At 37.2% G+C, this 18,833-nt stretch overlaps 1 protein-coding gene across 9 annotated transcripts in view; it reads left to right on the forward strand.

Annotated features, from left to right (window-relative positions):
• The window catches only part of dpf3 (D4, zinc and double PHD fingers, family 3), a 163,359-nt gene extending 147,335 nt beyond the window's left edge, over positions 1-16,024 (forward strand). For 5 of the 9 annotated variants that reach the window (XR_001171452.3, XR_004223836.1, XR_001171453.3 and 2 more), the window contains one exon: positions 55-521. Coding sequence is in view for 5 of the 9 variants with exons in the window: in XM_031906863.1 (XP_031762723.1) it covers positions 55-113 (59 nt within the window). In the remaining 4 variants the exon portion in view is untranslated. 9 annotated transcript variants of the gene reach the window in all.
• The last annotated feature ends 2,809 nt before the right edge of the window (positions 16,025-18,833 follow it).

Here is an 18,833-nt window from a genome sequence, read left to right on the forward strand (position 1 = left end):
TTGTCTAAGAAGCCAGAACATCAGCACTCATTCCTCTGTTTTTCTCTCCTGCAGTCCACATTGCCTTCAATGATCAGCAACTCCATCAAGAAAGCAATTTTAGTCGATGTTGAGGACAATAAGAAATTTAGCCTACCTACTGACACCCTGCGCCCGGAGCCTGACACTTTGCTTGTGCAATATCAGTGGCTTTGCTGAAGATTTGGGGGGTTTGATTTTTATATATATTTTATTTTTTAGTTTAGAAGCTGTGTTTGATACTCAGCCGGAAACCTTTTAGCATTGAAAAGACTGAACTAAAGAACAAAAAAAAAAAAATCCTCAAAAAAAAAGCTGTTATTTATTTCAATATTTAAAGAAAGAATAATTTGTATAATTGGCCAGCTAAAGTTGCACAGTATTTTGGATTGTATGCATTGGACACTGAAAAGAAAGTAAAATAAGTGAAAGTACTTGTGAGCAACAAGACTGATGGGGTTTTCATGATGAGAATAAACATTTTCTGCCTAGTATACATGTTAGCCACGTGGTTCTGTGTGGTAGGCTTTTATTGACATTTCTATTATGTTTTTGTAAAGAAACGTTTCTAGCAGAAAAGCTGATGGTGACTGTGGATAGAAGGGCAGACTGAAATGAGAAAACTATTTATGCACTGTGGGGATGTATTTTATGTCTCTGCAGTGCAGCCAAATGTTTAAATCAGTGGTCTTTAGACTTTTATGTGCTACTCACTACAAATAAGTTTAGTGTTCTTATCACATACCAGATTTTCTATAATGGCTGGAAGAGCAGCAGAGATTAGGGGAGCAAAGGAAACAAGCACTATAGGACCCAAGGCATAAACTCCTTCAACAAAACCACCTGGGTTCATGGCACAGTCCTGACCTTGTAAGCATCTGTCTCTTCCCCTTGATATATGTTTCTTCTCATAAAATGTGGCCACCATTAGTTGTCATTCTGTGATGATACCTTTCAGTAGCCAATGAATAGTACAGTATATATTCATGGTACTCTGGTTCTCAGTGGAGTGTGAAAAACCTGATTAATGTAACAATCTGGTGTCTAACTGTTTAAAGAAGCAGAACACACTGTGCTGAATTCATAACATTACCTTTATAGATAAATGTATCTGTTTGTTAAAACACTTTGTGCCAGTAACTAAAAACCTATTGACCCAGTACATAGTATTAATTCTCAACAGCTAAATGCTACAAATGGGTTTAAGGTTTGTACTGTATCCAGACAGGTAAATATTTTCAGCATCAGCTGTGCTGATGGAGGAATGCAACATATAAATTATCCCCAAAATACATCACAATATGGCAATTCAAAGTGTGAGTCTATAAACATATACATACTATGTGCAAAGATATAGTTGGCTTTAAAATGAAAAAAGGAGAAGATCACTTTTAATTTGACTTTTACTATTATGTAGACAATGTCATTCCAAGACAAGTTGCAGTTGTTTTTTTATGGCTTGTGCTTTTATATAATTGACATTTTTATTCTGCATGACTCTGGTTTGGAAAATAATTGTTATCTGTGAGATACACACAACCATGCAGTGCTTAGAATGGCCACTTTTCAGGTCAAAAAACCTCTAAGGAGTGGTTCAGACTAAAAAATCACCAATACTGGTGGCGTCTTTTATTTCTCTCAATGGGAGGTGGCTCAGGGCAATTCAGGTGCTTCTTACCAATTTAAAAAGCACCCATGTGCCACCAGCTTCTTTCATGTGCTTAACCAGACAGCATTTTGAATTTTGGGTAGAAAGAGGAATGGAAATGCAAATACAGACATGGGTATCCCCCAATTTGGATAGCTTACACTAAAATTTATTCTGGTAAAACCATGACCTGGATGGATTTTGAGAAGCATTCACTAGCAACATTTTGGCTTTGGTGCCTGGTGTCTGTTCCAGATATCAGATAAAAAAAATAGAATAGAAAAACTGTCTTACAAGATCAGTCTGGTAAACTAGAAGTCTGAAATTAACTTTCTTATTAACTTAAAAGTGTCACCTAAAAATAAATTGAAAACTATATTTATTGAGCCCAACCACTTCTGAATAGTGTTGAAATGCCTGAAATAATTATCAGCGTGGTTAGTGCTTGATGAATACAAGGTCACAAGATTTGCTTTTCCTAAATGAGTCACTGGAAGCAAAAACGTAGGTGTCTTGGAGATTTAAGTATATTCAGCCACTGGCTCTGGGTTCATCTCTTCTTCTGTGTTCTATAACTGATATGTTTTGTGGATTAAATCAATGATTATGCACTGTATATTACATTTTTCCAGTTTTAAGCCATTTTGTATTCTAAAAAAAAAAAAACCCATTCTGTCAATTGTGTTCCTTGGAGCCTTAAATAACACATTCATGAACTTCCCAAAAATACATACTAGCAGGATGACACAATTGAATATGTAAGGGCATTTTTACTGGCTCTTAAGTAACAATGAAGACAATATTCTTTCTGTATCTTCTTTATCCCTCAGTTTGCTTGCTTATGTACATAGTAATGCTGGGGCCACTGTAGTTGACCATCCATTAGGTGACCATAAAATTTATTTGCTTTCCATAGAAGTGATTGACATGACAATTGCTCTTAAATACTCCCCTACTGGGGCCCATTTATGAACACTGGGCAAATTTGCATGTGGGCAGTAACTCATAGCCAATCAGCGATTAGCTTTTCTTCACAAGCTGCAAATAGAAGAATGAAAGCAAGCATCTGATTTGTTGCCATGGGTAACTGCCCTGGTGCAAATTTGCCCAGTATTTATAAATGACTCCCACTGCATCTTCTGTTCAGTTATGACTTTCAGCACAGTACTGTAGACTGGGTTGCTATCATAAACTTGTAGTGCTATACATCCTGTAATGGCCTATTACTTTATATTTCTGCACCATAACTGAAACCTTTGTCTCTAATCCACCCCACACGATCTGTGTTTGTTTTACTATGTACAACATAGTTTATGATTTGGTATAAAGTCTGTTTCCTTGTAAGATGTGTGTGTATATGTATATATATATATATATATATATATATATATATATATATATATATATATATATATATATATATATATATATATATACACACACACAAACACATACACATTGTCCTCAAAGCAGGCCATAATTAGCCTTACAAAATACTAATGCTGCTCTCCTTATTAACTTAACATCATCCTTGCAGATCTCTGGCAACTAATAAATTTCATTAAAATCAAGGACAGCCAACTACTAGTGGTGGATGATTTCTGCCACAGTAGCCAATAAAAATGCTCTGGTAAAGAAGAGAAAGCATAGTAAAATCAGTGCTACCCCTTTGCAGTTATGGATATAAGCTGGCTATTTTTTTTTTATTTTTAAAAACTTAGAAGAGATCCAACAATAGACGTAAGTGTAACACTGAAACAAAAGTTATTTTAACATTTCTTGTGTTACTAAATGGAATGTTCAACAAATTATCTTAAAATACATTTTCATGTCCTTGATATTGGCTTTGGGTCTTTAGAGACCATCAGGCAAGAGGAATGGTCTTGAATATCTAACAGCTTGTAAACCCTACTAGAAACCCTTGGTAATTACATCTAGCAAAGTTTGTGCATTTCATGGAACCTGTGGTATTTAACATCTTGTACTTTATTATTCATTTTTGTTTCATTGTATTCATGAGTAGGAGGGCAAATGACAACTAGAACTATGGAAGTCTTTCTATGATGGGACTTGCTCCTCTTCCCTCTTTGCATGTGATTCATTGCTCCTTGCTGTGTGTTATCCACTGTCCTCTGCTAAATTGTTTCTTACTTTTCTCACCCCTTCTTCTGCTGCTCTACTGACAGGTAACTCTTACTGTCTATTGGGCTTACCTTTTATCTTAAACGCTGTAATTTACCACCACCTATATAAAGAAGCAGTTGCCATGGAGAGATAGCCAACAGGAGAGATAGCAGTTATAGAATACCAGCGGGGACACAGGCAGAGGACACAAAAGAAGTATTCCATAACAGATTTTGTTTTGAAAGTGGAGGGTGGGGTTCCTGCCTTTTTTCATGAAGACAATTATGGTTATTTTTAGTCTTGTATCAATACATATTAAGGATAAAAACAACACGCAAAATGTAATATTTGACAGAATATGAAAGTGTCCATTAACTCTGTATAAACCATATATAAATCCTACTTCAATCAACATTTAACTTTCTACATTAGGTTGCAAATATTTATTTTTTTCAGTATTTAACTGCCATGGTTTTTAATGCTACATTCTGAATATTTCTTATTTTTAACAAGTACAACTATTACCTCCCTACATGTGTGGGTCATTTACAAGTACTTACATATTGAAAGTGGTCTCACTGCTTAAGAGTGACAGCCTTGGAACACCTACTTAGGACCCTTATGTGCTGTAATGCACTGGCTTCATATAAAGATATCTCCATGCAGCGCACAGTGTTAATACAGTGTTCCAAATACAGGGATTTGCTGTTAAGTTTGTTATTATCTGCAAGACTGTAGTAGAAAGGAGAATTCTCCTCTCTTTTGGTTAACAACATAAATTTCAAGAAGGAAAGGGTTAAAAATGCAACCATAAATGCATAAGCCTTATGTCCCTGTAGCTAATCGCTACATTTTTTTACCTTTATAGGCAGTATTTTCTGAGCACTCTCAGATTTTCCTAAACGCAGTTTAATCAACTATTGCGGCCGCCATGTTGGATATTATTTTTATTATTAACATTTATTTATAAAGCGCCAACATATTCCGCAGCGCTGTACAATAAGGATATTTAAATTAGTCCAACATGGCGCCGTGTAAGTAAACGCGCATGCACAAATTTTCTCCCTTCCCCTAGACGCGAGTGCAACCTACTCTTCCCTACTTTAACTGTGCACTGCGCAAACACAGGCACGAGCTTGCCAGGAGCTGATCTTAGTCTCGGTGCAGGAGTGAGGCATTATGGGAACTTTCTTTACACAGCTCAGCGTTTTTTCCTCTGTTTGGCTTCTGAAGGTATGCCTGCAGCTCGAGATTAACTCTTTACTAGCCTTTCCTTCTCGTTTAAATGTTCTACATGTCAAACCTAGCGCAGTGTCATTCAATAAAGCATATATTAAATGGAATTTTCTTGGTTCGGAAAACTTCTGTCTTTTTTTTTTAAATGCCATTCTTGTTTTGTTTTTTAGTTATTCAGCTAACATAGATTGCAGTAAATACTGCTAACATTATTTAACTTGCTGTGTTGGGGGGGGGGTGGAACTATGAATAAAACTTTTAATTAGGCCTTCAACACATTTATTGTATATGTTAACCATGTTTAAATAGCAAATCATTACTAAAAACCCATTATACTAGTAGCATTTCGGTAACTTACAAAATTATCCATGAATAATTAGAAATTTAAATTTTGGTATTGGTCAAATAGGCTGTGAAGTTGATTTAGAATGTAAAATTTCTATTAAAGATTACAATTTATAAAGCTGCTCTTTTTATTACACTTTGCCCTATAATGTCAATTATTGGGACTTCTGTAAAGAAGCTATGATACAGAATGTGCATAGGATAATGTGCTAGTTATAAAGTTATATGCCATTACATGAGATAATTGCATTCAGCTCAGATTTATGGAGAACATGAGATCATTTTTGTGTTGTACTGCTCTTTTGGAGAAGATTTCACAGAAGAAGCAGGTTAAATTTGTATTAAGTCAAATCATGAATTAAAACATACAATTTCTGGCCCAGTTTAGTACTTCATAAGACAATTGGATTTACTTGTATTTAGTTTTTATATGTCGACCATGTGTGCAAACACTTTGGGGCAGATTTATCAAAATGTGAGTTTGGAGCTTAATACATAAAAACTCACCCATGCTCTATTCATTCCTATGGGATTTTTAGAATTGTATTTATCAATGGGTGAAAGTTAGAACTTGCTATTTGATAAATACGCTTCTAAAAATCCCATAGGAATGAATAGAACATGGGTGAGTTTTTATGTAATAAGCTCCAAACTCACATTTTGATAAATCTGCCCCTTTTTGTAAAAAGAAACTGCATGCAGAGGGCAATGGATGGATCTGGGAAGAAATGAAATTATGTGTGTGCAAAGGTTTTTGTGTGCTCTACAGTTTATTGTGTGCAGTGTAGCCTTTAAATTGTATGTGTGTGTGCATGAGCAAAAAGGGAGCACTGTCTGCATTACCTGAACAGTTGAAGCTATAGATCTACAGTTCCATTCTGGTCCTGCTCTGTAAGAGGGCATTTCTAAGTGCCCTGCATCTAGTCACATTTTTATTAAATCCCACTACACACTATACATACATCTATTAGAATAAACTAGCCTTATGTCATTAAATGTCAATATGTTCTCATTTTAATTCATAGTTCAAAACAAGTACATCAACTTTATTCTTTTCCAGATCGCTCTGTTGATGTACACATGGAAAGCATACCAAACCATCACTGACGCCCCTTCCCAACTGGTGGACATAGAAAGAGGCAATAAGCGCCTCCCAGACTCATTCCTGTTTTAAATGAAAGGAGAAAAAAAATCTTTCCTTTCTCAAAGCGAAGCCAATAGGATTCTTCTCCTTCTCACCATTTGTGAGGCCTACAATATTTTCTAACCCCCTTTTCATTTTTAAGGACTGTTCAAACACTGTATATAAAGCACCTTAGTTATATAAATTGCCTCCTCTTTCCATAATGTCGTTCTCTGATATAATGCATTGAATGTACTGACTGTTGTAATTTTCAATTCTATTTGTTTTAGTGTAACTGTTCTGGCTAAATGGCAGCTCTGGTTACATATTTCCATAGTCTTTACAACAAAACATCTCTAGGTAGACATTTTCCATTGCATAGTATTGCTTCTACCAAAAATCACTGAGAGGGTATCATACATCTGGACTTGTAACGTATAGATGAGGCAACAGTTGGTTCTATTGCTTATTGGTTGCTATACTCCAGAGTAAAATGGCATACCCTCTGTGTATTCCCCTTGTCCCCTCAGTGCCAGGTAATGGCATCCCCCAACAAGCTCAGCTGATGGAGCTATGCCACAAGATTTTTCCAACAGATGGAGTGCCATAGATGGCATACCCCTATGCTATCATCTAACCTGTGCAATACATGTTTAGGTATACTTTGCATGCTGATGTTTTTTCCAAAAAGATTTAAGTATTAAGGATTTCTAAAATTAGACTTAAAACTGAAGATGTTTTGGGTTTCTTACCTCTATCACAACTAAGAAATGAAATAATCATTGTCCATGTGTATAAAAGCCAAAGCTGGTTTTATGATTTCTATTATAAAAAATCCCCAACTCCAATCCCTAACATACCATGTAACTAACCACGCTTAGTCTAATGTAGTTTAACAGCTTGAAAATGTTTCTGGTAACTTCCCACAACTCCTGAAAACAATGCTTAAAAGGAGTGTAAATTACATGTCTCTCCTCTGTGTTCCATTTACTTGGAGAATATTAGAGCATCGCTTGAGAAGAAAACAACATTTTACCTACAGATTGTTGGCCAGGCATGTCTTTGTATTGAATAATGATAGTGAGCGTTATTTTGCAAAGATGCTATCCATATATTTTGTGGCTGTTTCTTCTTGGCAGATGATTAGCTTTTAGTAATGACATATGTGTGGAACACCTGCTGTTACTGCTCTTCACCTTATGCTAATTGAATGGTCTGTGATTTTATTTAACGTTTATTTTAACATTTTTGTAGTATATAAAGAGATGAGCCATAGGGATATAGTTTGATTGGTTGGGCCCTTCTTTGGCCAGAGTCACTCTGTACTTTCAGCTGTACCTGATGCTTACAAGCATATTAAATATTATAATATTTGAAAAACACAGATGTCTCTGAATATGTCTTATTGATTGACTTACAATTGAACTACAAAGCTGTAGCAGTATTTGGCAGGCCACATGTTGCTAATGCCCGATTTAGGGGTTTTGGATATGAACCAAATGGGATTCTATTGCTAGATATTGTTAATGATATTACGCTGAAATAGCCTGTATTAAGCCATACCTGCAGGACAGTTGGTCACGCAGGCGAAAGACCACAATGCACTGATTCTTTGGGACAGCTGGGCAGCCAGTGACCCGATACCTGTGTTTAATTAGGGAAATGCTCAGACTGCTTTGTCTGCCCTTTCCTCTAATCCGTTTTGGTGCAATAATACTAGAGTTTGAGTATTCAAAACAAAAAAAAGTGTATATGTAAACTTACCTGTGTTAAGTCTTGTTGGATTAAAAAACCTTAGCGGTGTGTTTAAGGGTAATGGCACATTTTTTACCCAGACAAAATATCGTGAATTGTTTCTACCAAAATCTAAGGAAATTGCTGTGAGTATGGCAAATCACATATGTAATCACATTTGCCATACCCATAGAGACTGATATAATTTTTTTGGGGGTGGGGGTTGCCTTGAGAGATGAACCCACTGAAAAAAATCAAAGGCAAAGGTGGAATTGAACATGAACTTTAATTTGAACTGAAATTTAAAATTTCATGTTTCAGTCATTTCAAGTTAGTCTTGATATTCCCATTTCTTGTCTTATTTGAATTGGTTTGCTGTTAAAGTGGATTTTAAATGTAAAAAAGACAATACATACCCAATGTATGCTGCCTGGAAGCTAATTACAATTTCATCTTTAATGGTTTATTTGGGTAGACCTGGGATAAGCCTGATCGAACTGTAAAGTAAAAAGGTCTGAAGTCCAAATGAGCCTCTCTTTGGCAAATTCCGCAGTAGAAAATAAAATGAAAAGTTCAGGTATGGGACCCATTACCTGGAAACCCATTATCCAGAAAGCTCCAAATTACAGGAAGGCCATCTCCCATAGACTCAATTTAAAATTAAGAAAATTATTAGTTTTTATCTCTGTAATAATAAAATACTACCTTGTAATTAATCCCAACTAAAGATATAATTAATCCTTTTTGGATGTAAAACAATCCTATTGGGTTGATTTAATGTTTAAAAAAAGTCTTATCCAGAAAACCCCAGGTCCCGAGCATTCTGGATAACAGGTCCCATACCTGTACTGTTCTATAGTGTAATTGTTCTTTTTGTGTAAAATGATTAACTCAATACATTTGGAGGTAAATTGTTTCTATGTGTATGCATTACATGTTATATACTAATGTTCTGTATTTACATGAGAGGGAGTACAATATACAGAATAAAATTAACAAATGTTAAAAGTTTCTTGTTCTGGACAAACGATTGGTGTGATTGTGTCTAAGAAAGGGCACACTGAATGGGGAATTACAAGCATGAGTGTGATACTTCACCAGTGTGGTAATCCGTAACACCACATAGAATTTATAGGCGCAACATGACACCTGTATCAGAGAATTAAAAAATATGTTCACATCCCACATACCAGTAAAAAAGATTGGCCATTTGTTATTAACCTCCATAAATATTTGAATCTATGAACAAACAAGATTCAAATTAATTAAATACTGATCTGAGGCCCATGGAGGATTCCCAGCAGTTTAATATCCTCCCCATTTATCAACATTTCTTTTAAGGATTGCCACTTTTATTAAAGCTGATCCTGTCAGACTGAATGTGTTTGACTGTTTTGAGCAGCTGAACACCATTGTTTTTAGTGGGGGAAGTACTTAGGGCAGGAACTAGGGGCTGGATCCATAGGGCATTTCCCTTAAGTGCAAGGGGGGAGGGAGGAATTCCTTAAAAAAAATATGGTTCCCCTCAGCTCTAGCAGGAGAAATGAAGCAAGACGAGTGGGGGGGATTGGGGTGGTGGTGGGCAAGAGGATGGTCTGAGGTGCCATTGCCTCTTGGCCCAGTTCTAAAGGTAATTCACTTGAACAAATCTTTCCAGCATGGAAAATGATTGCCCAGATTCTTTCACCCCACATAAATTTTTGCATTAGGAAGTATGGATTCTATGGGGTGAAGAAGATTTTGCTCAACTGCTAAAAGAAAAGTAGTGCTTTGGACATTTGCGGAAGCGAATGTACTTGTTGCTATGACACTGGGACAGTTTTTTTTACCAAAAGCTGTGAGTGGTAAAAAGTGATTTTTGTGTTTTGACAAATTTGCACAGGCATCAGCTTTGAAAATATAAAGTTTTGATAAATGGGGACATGATCAAACTGCCAGGAACCCTTCAGGATTCCCCAGTTTAGTACTTTATAAATCTGCCTCTAAATATAGTTTTTTTTCCACATATTGATATTTTTGGGGGTGGTAAAAAGAATATTACAATTAATTTGTCCAATTTTAACTGGATTTTCAACCATTCCTGGAACCACAAGAAAATTGCAGAATGTCACCCTTAACCTGACTGTGACAACTAATTGGGCCAGGCCTTTAAAAAAATTGATTAAGGTGTGCTACACAATGGACAAACCGGATAGTTGTAGCCCCAGGTGCAAGCTGAACCCTCAGCCAGGGTAAAACAATATCCAGGATAAAATGAAAAAACAGCAGCACTCCGGAAATGTTGTAGAAAAAAGTGACTTTACTCAAGTGCACACAGCATTTTATCCTAGGCCTTTAAAAAAAGGCACTTGCTGGGAAGAAAAGGTCTGATTATTTGCCTCAGTCATTAATTTTAAAAGGAACAAAAGTGTAATTGTATTTTACTTCCCTGTTTTTTTATTTTTCTTGCAGAAGGAAGTCTGCCATTATTCTTTCTGGGTCCTTTCTCTTAGCTGAAGTCTGGACTGGAAACACATGTTGGGGCCAGGATGTTTATGCTGCCCCACATATTAAGCGCAACTGCCTCCCTTTCATTTTAGGGAATCTTGTCTTTTTGTTTTTTTGTTATGGTATGAAAATGCATAATGTAGCGGTGTCATTTGGGATTTTTGTACCCCCCTCAAAGCTCTTTTAAATGAAATATACATTAACAAAGCCAATGTCTTATCCAACTTGACTTTTACAGGTAATCATTGCATTAAACCAAAATAAGCACTCAGATACAGCAATATGCTAAACTCTAGATTTTCAATATTTATTCTTCTAAATGTTATTGTATATTCCAATTTAACCCAAAGAGCTCTGAGCCATTTTGCTTTTGCTTACTGTATGAGTGAGAGGGAATCCTTATGTGACTGGCAGCAAAGGGGTTATTGCTTGCTTATCCCAAATAGTTGCTATCCCTGTTGCACTTGTACATGTTTTATACTATGATGCCTACAAGACCCCACACCACTTGTTTCTGGCTTTCCTTTAGGCCATCCGACCTGCCTGCAGTTTACTGTGAATATGACAGAAGCTGTCAAAACCTACCAGTGGCAATGCATCGAGTGCAAATCCTGTATTGTCTGTGGGACATCTGAGAATGATGTGAGTTTTTAAAGATCGTTCTTAGTTATTTTTGGCAGAAAGAAATAGTAACATAGTAACATAGTAAGTTGGGTTGAAAAAAGACATACGTCCATCAAGTTCAACCATAATGCCTATATATAACCTGCCTAACTACTAGTTGATCCAGAGGAAGGCAAAAAAACCCCATCTGAAGCCTCTCTAATTTGCCACAGAGGGGAAAAAATTCCTTCCTGACTCCAAGATGGCAATCGGACCAGTCCCTGGATCAACTAGTACTAAGAGCTATCTCCCATACCCCTGTATTCCCTCACTTGCTAAGAATCCATCCAGCCCCTTCTTAAAGTTATATAATGTATCAGCCAGCACGACTGATTCGGGGAGGGAATTCCACAACTTCACAGCTCTCACTGTAAAAAATCCTTTCCGAATGTTTAAATGGAACCTCCCTTCTTCTAAAAGGAGTGGGTGCCCTCGTGTCCGTTGGAAGGACCTACTGGTAAATAAAACATTAGAAAGGTTATTATATGATCCCTTTATATATTTATACATAGTTATCATGTCACCTCTTAAGCGCCTCTTCTCCAGTGTAAACAGACCCAACTTGGCCAGTCTTTCTTCATAACTGAAACTTTCCATAACCCCCTCCTCCTGTGAATCTATACCCCTTTTAATACAGCTCAAAACCTTGTTTGCCCTTGCAGCTGCTGCCTGGCATTGCTTGCTACAGCCAAGTTTATTATCTACAAGGACTCCAAGGTCCTTCTCCATTATGGATTTGCCTAGTGCAGTCCCATTAAGGGTATACGGGGCTTGCATGTTTTTACATCCCAGGTGCATGACCTTACATTTATCCACATTAAATCTCATCTGCCACTTAGCTGCCCAGATTGCCAGTTGGTCAAGATCCTGCTGCAGGGATGTCACATCCTGGATAGAATTGACTGGTCAGCAGAGTTTTGTGTCATCTGCAAACACTGATACATTACTCATAATACCCTCCCCTAAGTCATTTATATAATTTAAATAATCTATATTGGAATATGCAGTAAGACTGACACATGGGGAATGTTTTGTCATTAAAGTGGACCTGTCACCCAGACATAAAAAGCTGTATAATACAAGTCCTTTTCAAATTAAACATGAAACCCAAAATAATTTTTTTATTACCACATCCAAATCCATTATAAAAGCATTTTAAAATCCCAGCTGTCAATCATATAATGCCTGCCCCGCCTCTATGCCTTAGGCATAGAGGTGGGGCAGACAGTTACTTTCACTTTCAATTCAGAACTTCTTAGATGTTGCTGCCCTCCTCACATTCCCCCTCCATCCTCACCATCTAATTGTGTAACCAGTGCATGGGCATGGGCATCAGGTCCCCCATACTGGCTTAGAAACAAGATTTTGGCAGGATGCAATGCCTGCTTTGATAACAGTGTCCACAAAATGGCACCTGCCTGCTTACTGCAATTGAGAATTCCAAGGCTGAAGAAAATAAGATTACAATAATTTATATAGTGTAAGTAAAGTTTATTTTGCTTGCCAAACACAATAGAAAACAATTTGAAATTATTTCTTAAGGTGACAGGTCCACTTTAAAGCTAAGTATATTTCATTCTGATGTTAAAATGCTTATACAGGAAAACATCTAAATAATGTTCCTTTTCTGTAAGAAACCATCAGAGTCCACAACAGGGAAGGGGACTATGTGCAAAAACCAGGCACAGAGCATCTTGTTTCAACCCACTTCTGCCAGGTGTAAATCTATGGCAATACTAGCCAAAAAGTCTCTAGCCCCCAGACAAAAGCTCAAACAAAAATGCAAACCCTTTCATATTTTAGTTTGATCTTAAAATCTAAAAGAATCTTAATTAATATGGCACATTTGAACATAAATATATACATAAATAAAAATAGTTTATCCAGGCATTTTATGTATAAAACTGTTAAATAACACTGGAGTGGCCCTATCTGGCCCACTGGTTTCAGAGAAGTAGGTAGCAATACGCATTGCAATGTAATCTACATTTTTGTGTATTTATTTTAGGAACAGCTGCTTTTTTGTGATGACTGTGACCGTGGATACCACATGTACTGTCTAATCCCACCCATGGCTGAACCTCCAGAAGGTAAGAGCCTGTCCAAAAACTATTATAAAACAGTTTTATTCTAATGAAAACCATACTGGTCTACTGCTCTGGTCAAACTGTCCATGAATGCACTGATACCCCATCACTTCAATCTCCCTTTGCCCTGCATAGGACAGTATGGTGCAGTATTGTCCACAGTATTGTGCTACATGGGGACTGGACAGTTGGACAAAGAGGTTTAACTTTAAAACATCTGCTCAACTAAACACAGTATTTGGCTTCATACTGATTGCAGGTGATCAGTATTCTATTGTTTCTACCTCCATATCGGACAAGTCAGCCCTAACGTCAATGGATCATAATTGTAACTTGTACGGCCAGCTTAAAGAAGGTTCAGAAATGGGTGGGGAAAGAAAGGGACTGTGATAGAGAAGAAGACAAGGATTAGTTTAAGATTAAAAAGAAGGATTAATATAGCTGGAGGGTGATTTGGGTGGGAAGAGCAAAGCAGAAAAAGGGGAATTAAATCAAGACAGGGAAAGAACAGCTGGGGGAGAGACAAGTGGGAACGACAAAATAAGAAAAGATAGAAGAGCATTGGAAGAAATAGGTGGAAAACTAATGGAACAGGGTAAGGATATACATTACAAGAGAAGTAAGAATATAGATATTGGTAGGCTAAAAAAGAACAGAACAATGGATGGATAAAAGAGGCAAAAAAGGCAGTATGAGTGATGACTGCCCACATAGTGTGGTCGCCTGCCAACTGGTCCAACAATAACTGGTCGGAATTAACTAATTTTTTTCTGTCAAAAAAGCGAAGTCAAACAAACCTAATATTTACTTATTCTCATTAAACAGGAAGCTGGAGCTGCCATTTGTGTGTGCACGAATTAAAGGAGAAGACCTCACTCTCCATCTAAATAAACTATGCCCTGCTATGCAGAGAGAACCATTTCTTCCCTATGGGATACCGGGAAGAAGAAAGACCACACATTTCTCTCACACTTAACTGGACTCATCATTTGGTTCTACTTTGTTACCATCCTGCTGATTTACTAGTATTATAATCACCAGAATATACAAAGCTGACTTAACAGTTTGACGTTTGGGGTTTTCTGGGGAACCCCACGTAGCTGCACTGCCAGGACTGACTGTGCTAATTGGGTATGGTTTGCAGTGCTGCATATTCCCAGATATTCTTCAGTATTTGCCGTTGTTACAGTATCTCTGGTCTGACATTTCATAAGCTAGGTTTGTACATCTAGGGACATAGGTTACAAGCTACATTAAACACATATTATAGGGAGCTCACGCTAACATTGCTCTTTCTTTTTAAGACTGCACAAAACATGTATTGCTCTGTTTATCTTGCTTAGGCTACCTATCTGTCTATCCCTTATATAGCACTGACGCAAGCTCTTCCTTGGCAAGTCACTTGTTATGCCTTTAAAATGCTTTTTAATATTTAAAGGGACATTAGTGCTAACAAAAACTTTTGCTGCTCTTAAATTGTATCATGCATATAGAACGAGCCACAGATTCTGAATTCATTTAATATCCTAATGTGCATTCTCCGTTTTTTTTGACTGGCTGTACAATGCAGAACACTGACTGGTGCCTTTGGGGGAAATAAAGGTTCTCTTAGTATCAGTGACCTACAGAAGTCCATGTTTTTGTAACATTGCAAAAGTGAGAATGCAACATAAGAAATGATGTGACTATTAAGGGATTATATGTTTCATGATAAATCTGGGTTCAAAGATACTCTCCTTATAATTTAGACATTCCTATATGTATGGCATGGTTTCTTGTTCCATTCCATATCTGTCAGCTGCTTCCAAGGCAGATCCAAACTCTAAGATATGTAGGGGGAGGGGATTATAGCTGGGTCTGAACTGTGTCTGGATTGGGGGCGTGGCCATGTCCTATTTTTTTTTTTTTTTTTATATAGGGGACAATATTGGCAGGTTTATTGTTACACAACACAACTGGAAAGTAACTGCTCTCTAAGCTCTTGGCCGCCCTACCTTATTCACAAAACACTGGCACTATGGACTTATAAGAGGGTATGTCCTCTCAGAGAAGAAGCATTCATTTTCCATTGTTGCTGATTCCCAGTGAAGGAGAAGCAAGAGAGGGACAACAAGCAGTTCTGCTAGGATATACTATTCCAGATTCCATTCAATAAGAAAAACATAGATAAGTTGCAAATTTTCCATGAGAGAAACTATTTTTATCAGATGGAATCTGTCCAGTTGTATCCTTTCGACTGCCTAACTGAGCAGAGAGGGAATAATTATCTGCTCACGCCATGTGGAATGCCTGTAGTGCAGCCATTGGGATGGTGCTAAAGTTATTGTTCGTATACCACAAAATGCCAGTATGTTTATTCTCTTAAGGACACGTGGGATTTTGTTTGGCTGTAAAGACTGGTCAACACATGCAGTCCACCCCTCTTGTAGCAAATGGGTGTTAAAGTATCAGTATTAAAAAGGCTATCGCACTTGATTTTATAACATTTTACTGAATGGCATTTAATATCTGTTACACATTTCAGTTGTTTTCTTTTAAATAAAACTCAATTTCTCATCAGTTTATACCTTCCCCTTTCTTTATTTCTGTGCAGAATGCTTGCGCTATTAGCTATCCGGACACAGGCACGGGCCCTTTGTGCCATAAAACAGGGCATGGGACAATAGGGCTTCCACCATACATTATGCAGTTAGGGAGCATGATCTATTATCTGGAATGCTCAAGGTTTTCTGGATATGGAATATTTCTGTAATTTAGATCCCCATATTCTAAGTCTACTAAATATAAATTAAACATGAAATAAACAGAATAGGATTGTCTTGCCAATATGAATTTATGCATCTTAGCTGGGATTAAATACAAGGCACTGTTTTATTACAGAGAGAAAGGAAATCTTTTTTTAAATTAAAAGTATTGGCTTGAAATTAACTCTATGGGAGATGGCCCTCTTGTAATTATGAACTTTCTGCATAACTAGTTTCTAGATAAGGGATTCCATATTTGTAGAAATGAGATACTAGGGGCAGTGAGATACTTACAAAAAAGAAATTTTCCAATATACATTCATTAAATATTTTCAGGGTTTTTTTTGTAATTGTAATTGAAAGTATTACAATTGTAATTGAGAGGCTTAAAGTGTTTTAGTCAGAAGTCCATTCCTCTCCAGGTCTGTTAATGTTTATATGTTAAAACCATTGCAAACATGTAGGTAATATGTATTGGGAAGTTGCTTACATTATACAAAAACTGCTTAGGGATGGGCATCCCTTTTAAAGTGACACAGTCATCTGTAAGACAAATATGTAGATATATATGGAAAATGCCTTTTCTTAGAGGCCTAGCTCTGACAGTTATAACAAAATACAACACAGACATTCATCTTTGCAGGGAATTGATACTATGGTCACGATTGCCCTTCAGGACAGACACAAAAATTTTGTTTGGACATTAAAATGAATATTGAGGTATTTACCTACTATTCAAAAATAGCAGCTGCTCTGTTGTCTTTTAGACCCAAACCATTGTGACTGATGATTTCACTACTGGTATCTGATTATACAAGGCAATATATTTCATTTTACTACATAAAATGGCTTGGCTGTGCCTTTATATTGTTCGATACTCAGAGATGCAGCCTCATTACCATTGTACTCTTGAATTATGCCGGGGAAGGAAACTACTCTTTGTTATGTCCCCGGCTAGTGGAGGAAGAGGAGGCCGCAAGTGTCTGTCCAGGGGATGTATAAACGTACAGTTTTCCCTTTAACCATCACTGAACAAGCCAGATGCAGCATTAGCCCCTGGGTGCAAAGGATCTATGATAGCTGTGAGCATATTGTCTTCTACACAATAATTGTATTCCGTTCTATTGGATCTGAAGTCTTACCTTATAGCCTGCCCATTATTGAATATAATTTATGTTGTTAGCTAATGTTTTCTACAATAACTGAAGCACGTTCCAGCAAGCCAGACAAATGCTCAAATGGTAAGATATTGGAAAAATGTCAGTCCCAACAAGGACAAAATGCTGTGCCCTGTGGTTCTTAACTCAATTGTGGATATATTCAATTTTGTTCTGCTTGGTTCTTGGAAGAGATAACAATACTGGATTAACCTCTGTCCCTGTCTTGAGATACACAATGAACAGCTAGCTAATCTGATGCACTGACAGCATCGTTATTGCTGGAAATTACATCGTAGTTAATGTTTTAAAGGGAAACTAGCCTAAATAATGTTTGAATTGCATATGTAACGCATATGTAGTGACAGAGTAGCACTGCACAGAAAACAGTAAGCAACTAGTTCTGCGTGACTGCTTGGAGGATAGAGATCATGACAATCTTCATGGAACGAATGTCTTGTTTTGTCACTCAAAAACAGTGATGGTTTGCTCACTTCTGAGATGAGTTTTTTCACGATTGCCATGTATGCTGATCCATATACATATACAGTGCATACACCAACTCAGGCTGCACTGTTAAACATCAATCTTGCTTCATTACATTATGGACTTATGACTGAATTTTGATTTATGTTTTAAAGTGATGCCCCCCAATTGCAAAAGACACAAATCCCTTTTCTCTCTTTCTTTTCTCATGGTTCCTTGGCATTCCTGCATCACAGTAACAGCATTCAAAAAGGAAAATAATGTAAATAGGAGTTCTATCAATTCCATAAATTATAGCAGTGCTGTCCAACTTCTGTACTAAAAGGGGAGAGATTTTTTTCTGGCCTTCATGGTAGAGGGCTGATAATAAAAGCCAGTGCTTATTAATCCCTGTTTTAAACCACAGCCACTTTAAACCACACCCATGTTATCACAAAGACCTTTTAAGACCCAATCCACATTAATGTTGGCAGCACACCAAAAAACAAAACAAAAACAAATGGTTGGTGCTTACTGCAGGGATGTGATCCATCTCATATGAGAATATGAGTCATATTAAGACACACCCTTAAAGAATATGTAAACCTTTTTTTTTTTTTTCTATCCGTAAAATTACTCTAAACAGCCTCCAGAATTACCTACCTTTGTCCCAGCATTCTCTCTGACCTGGTTCCTCAGTTAGAAGTTGATCGTTTTTCTTTGCTTCCTTGTGCAGAGTGAAGCCCCGCCCCCACTTCCTGTCCTGTACCTGTAGTCGACCTGGAGAGCCTTCTGGTAATGCCTGGAGGCAACAGGAGCCAGCCTGTGCATTAGCAGGGTTTGTTTTTTTTGATGAGAGACCTGAACAGGAAGTGGGGGCGGGGGCTTCACAGACAGGCAGGGTAGAGCAGGGCAGGCAGAGTAGGGCAGGAGACAGGGAAACCTATCAGGACATGCAAGTAACCAATCAGGCCCACTCTAAGACGAACAGTATATACGGTA

Source organism: Xenopus tropicalis, chromosome 8 (genome assembly GCF_000004195.4).
Source record: "Xenopus tropicalis strain Nigerian chromosome 8, UCB_Xtro_10.0, whole genome shotgun sequence".
NCBI classification, from domain to species: domain Eukaryota; kingdom Metazoa; phylum Chordata; class Amphibia; order Anura; family Pipidae; genus Xenopus; species Xenopus tropicalis.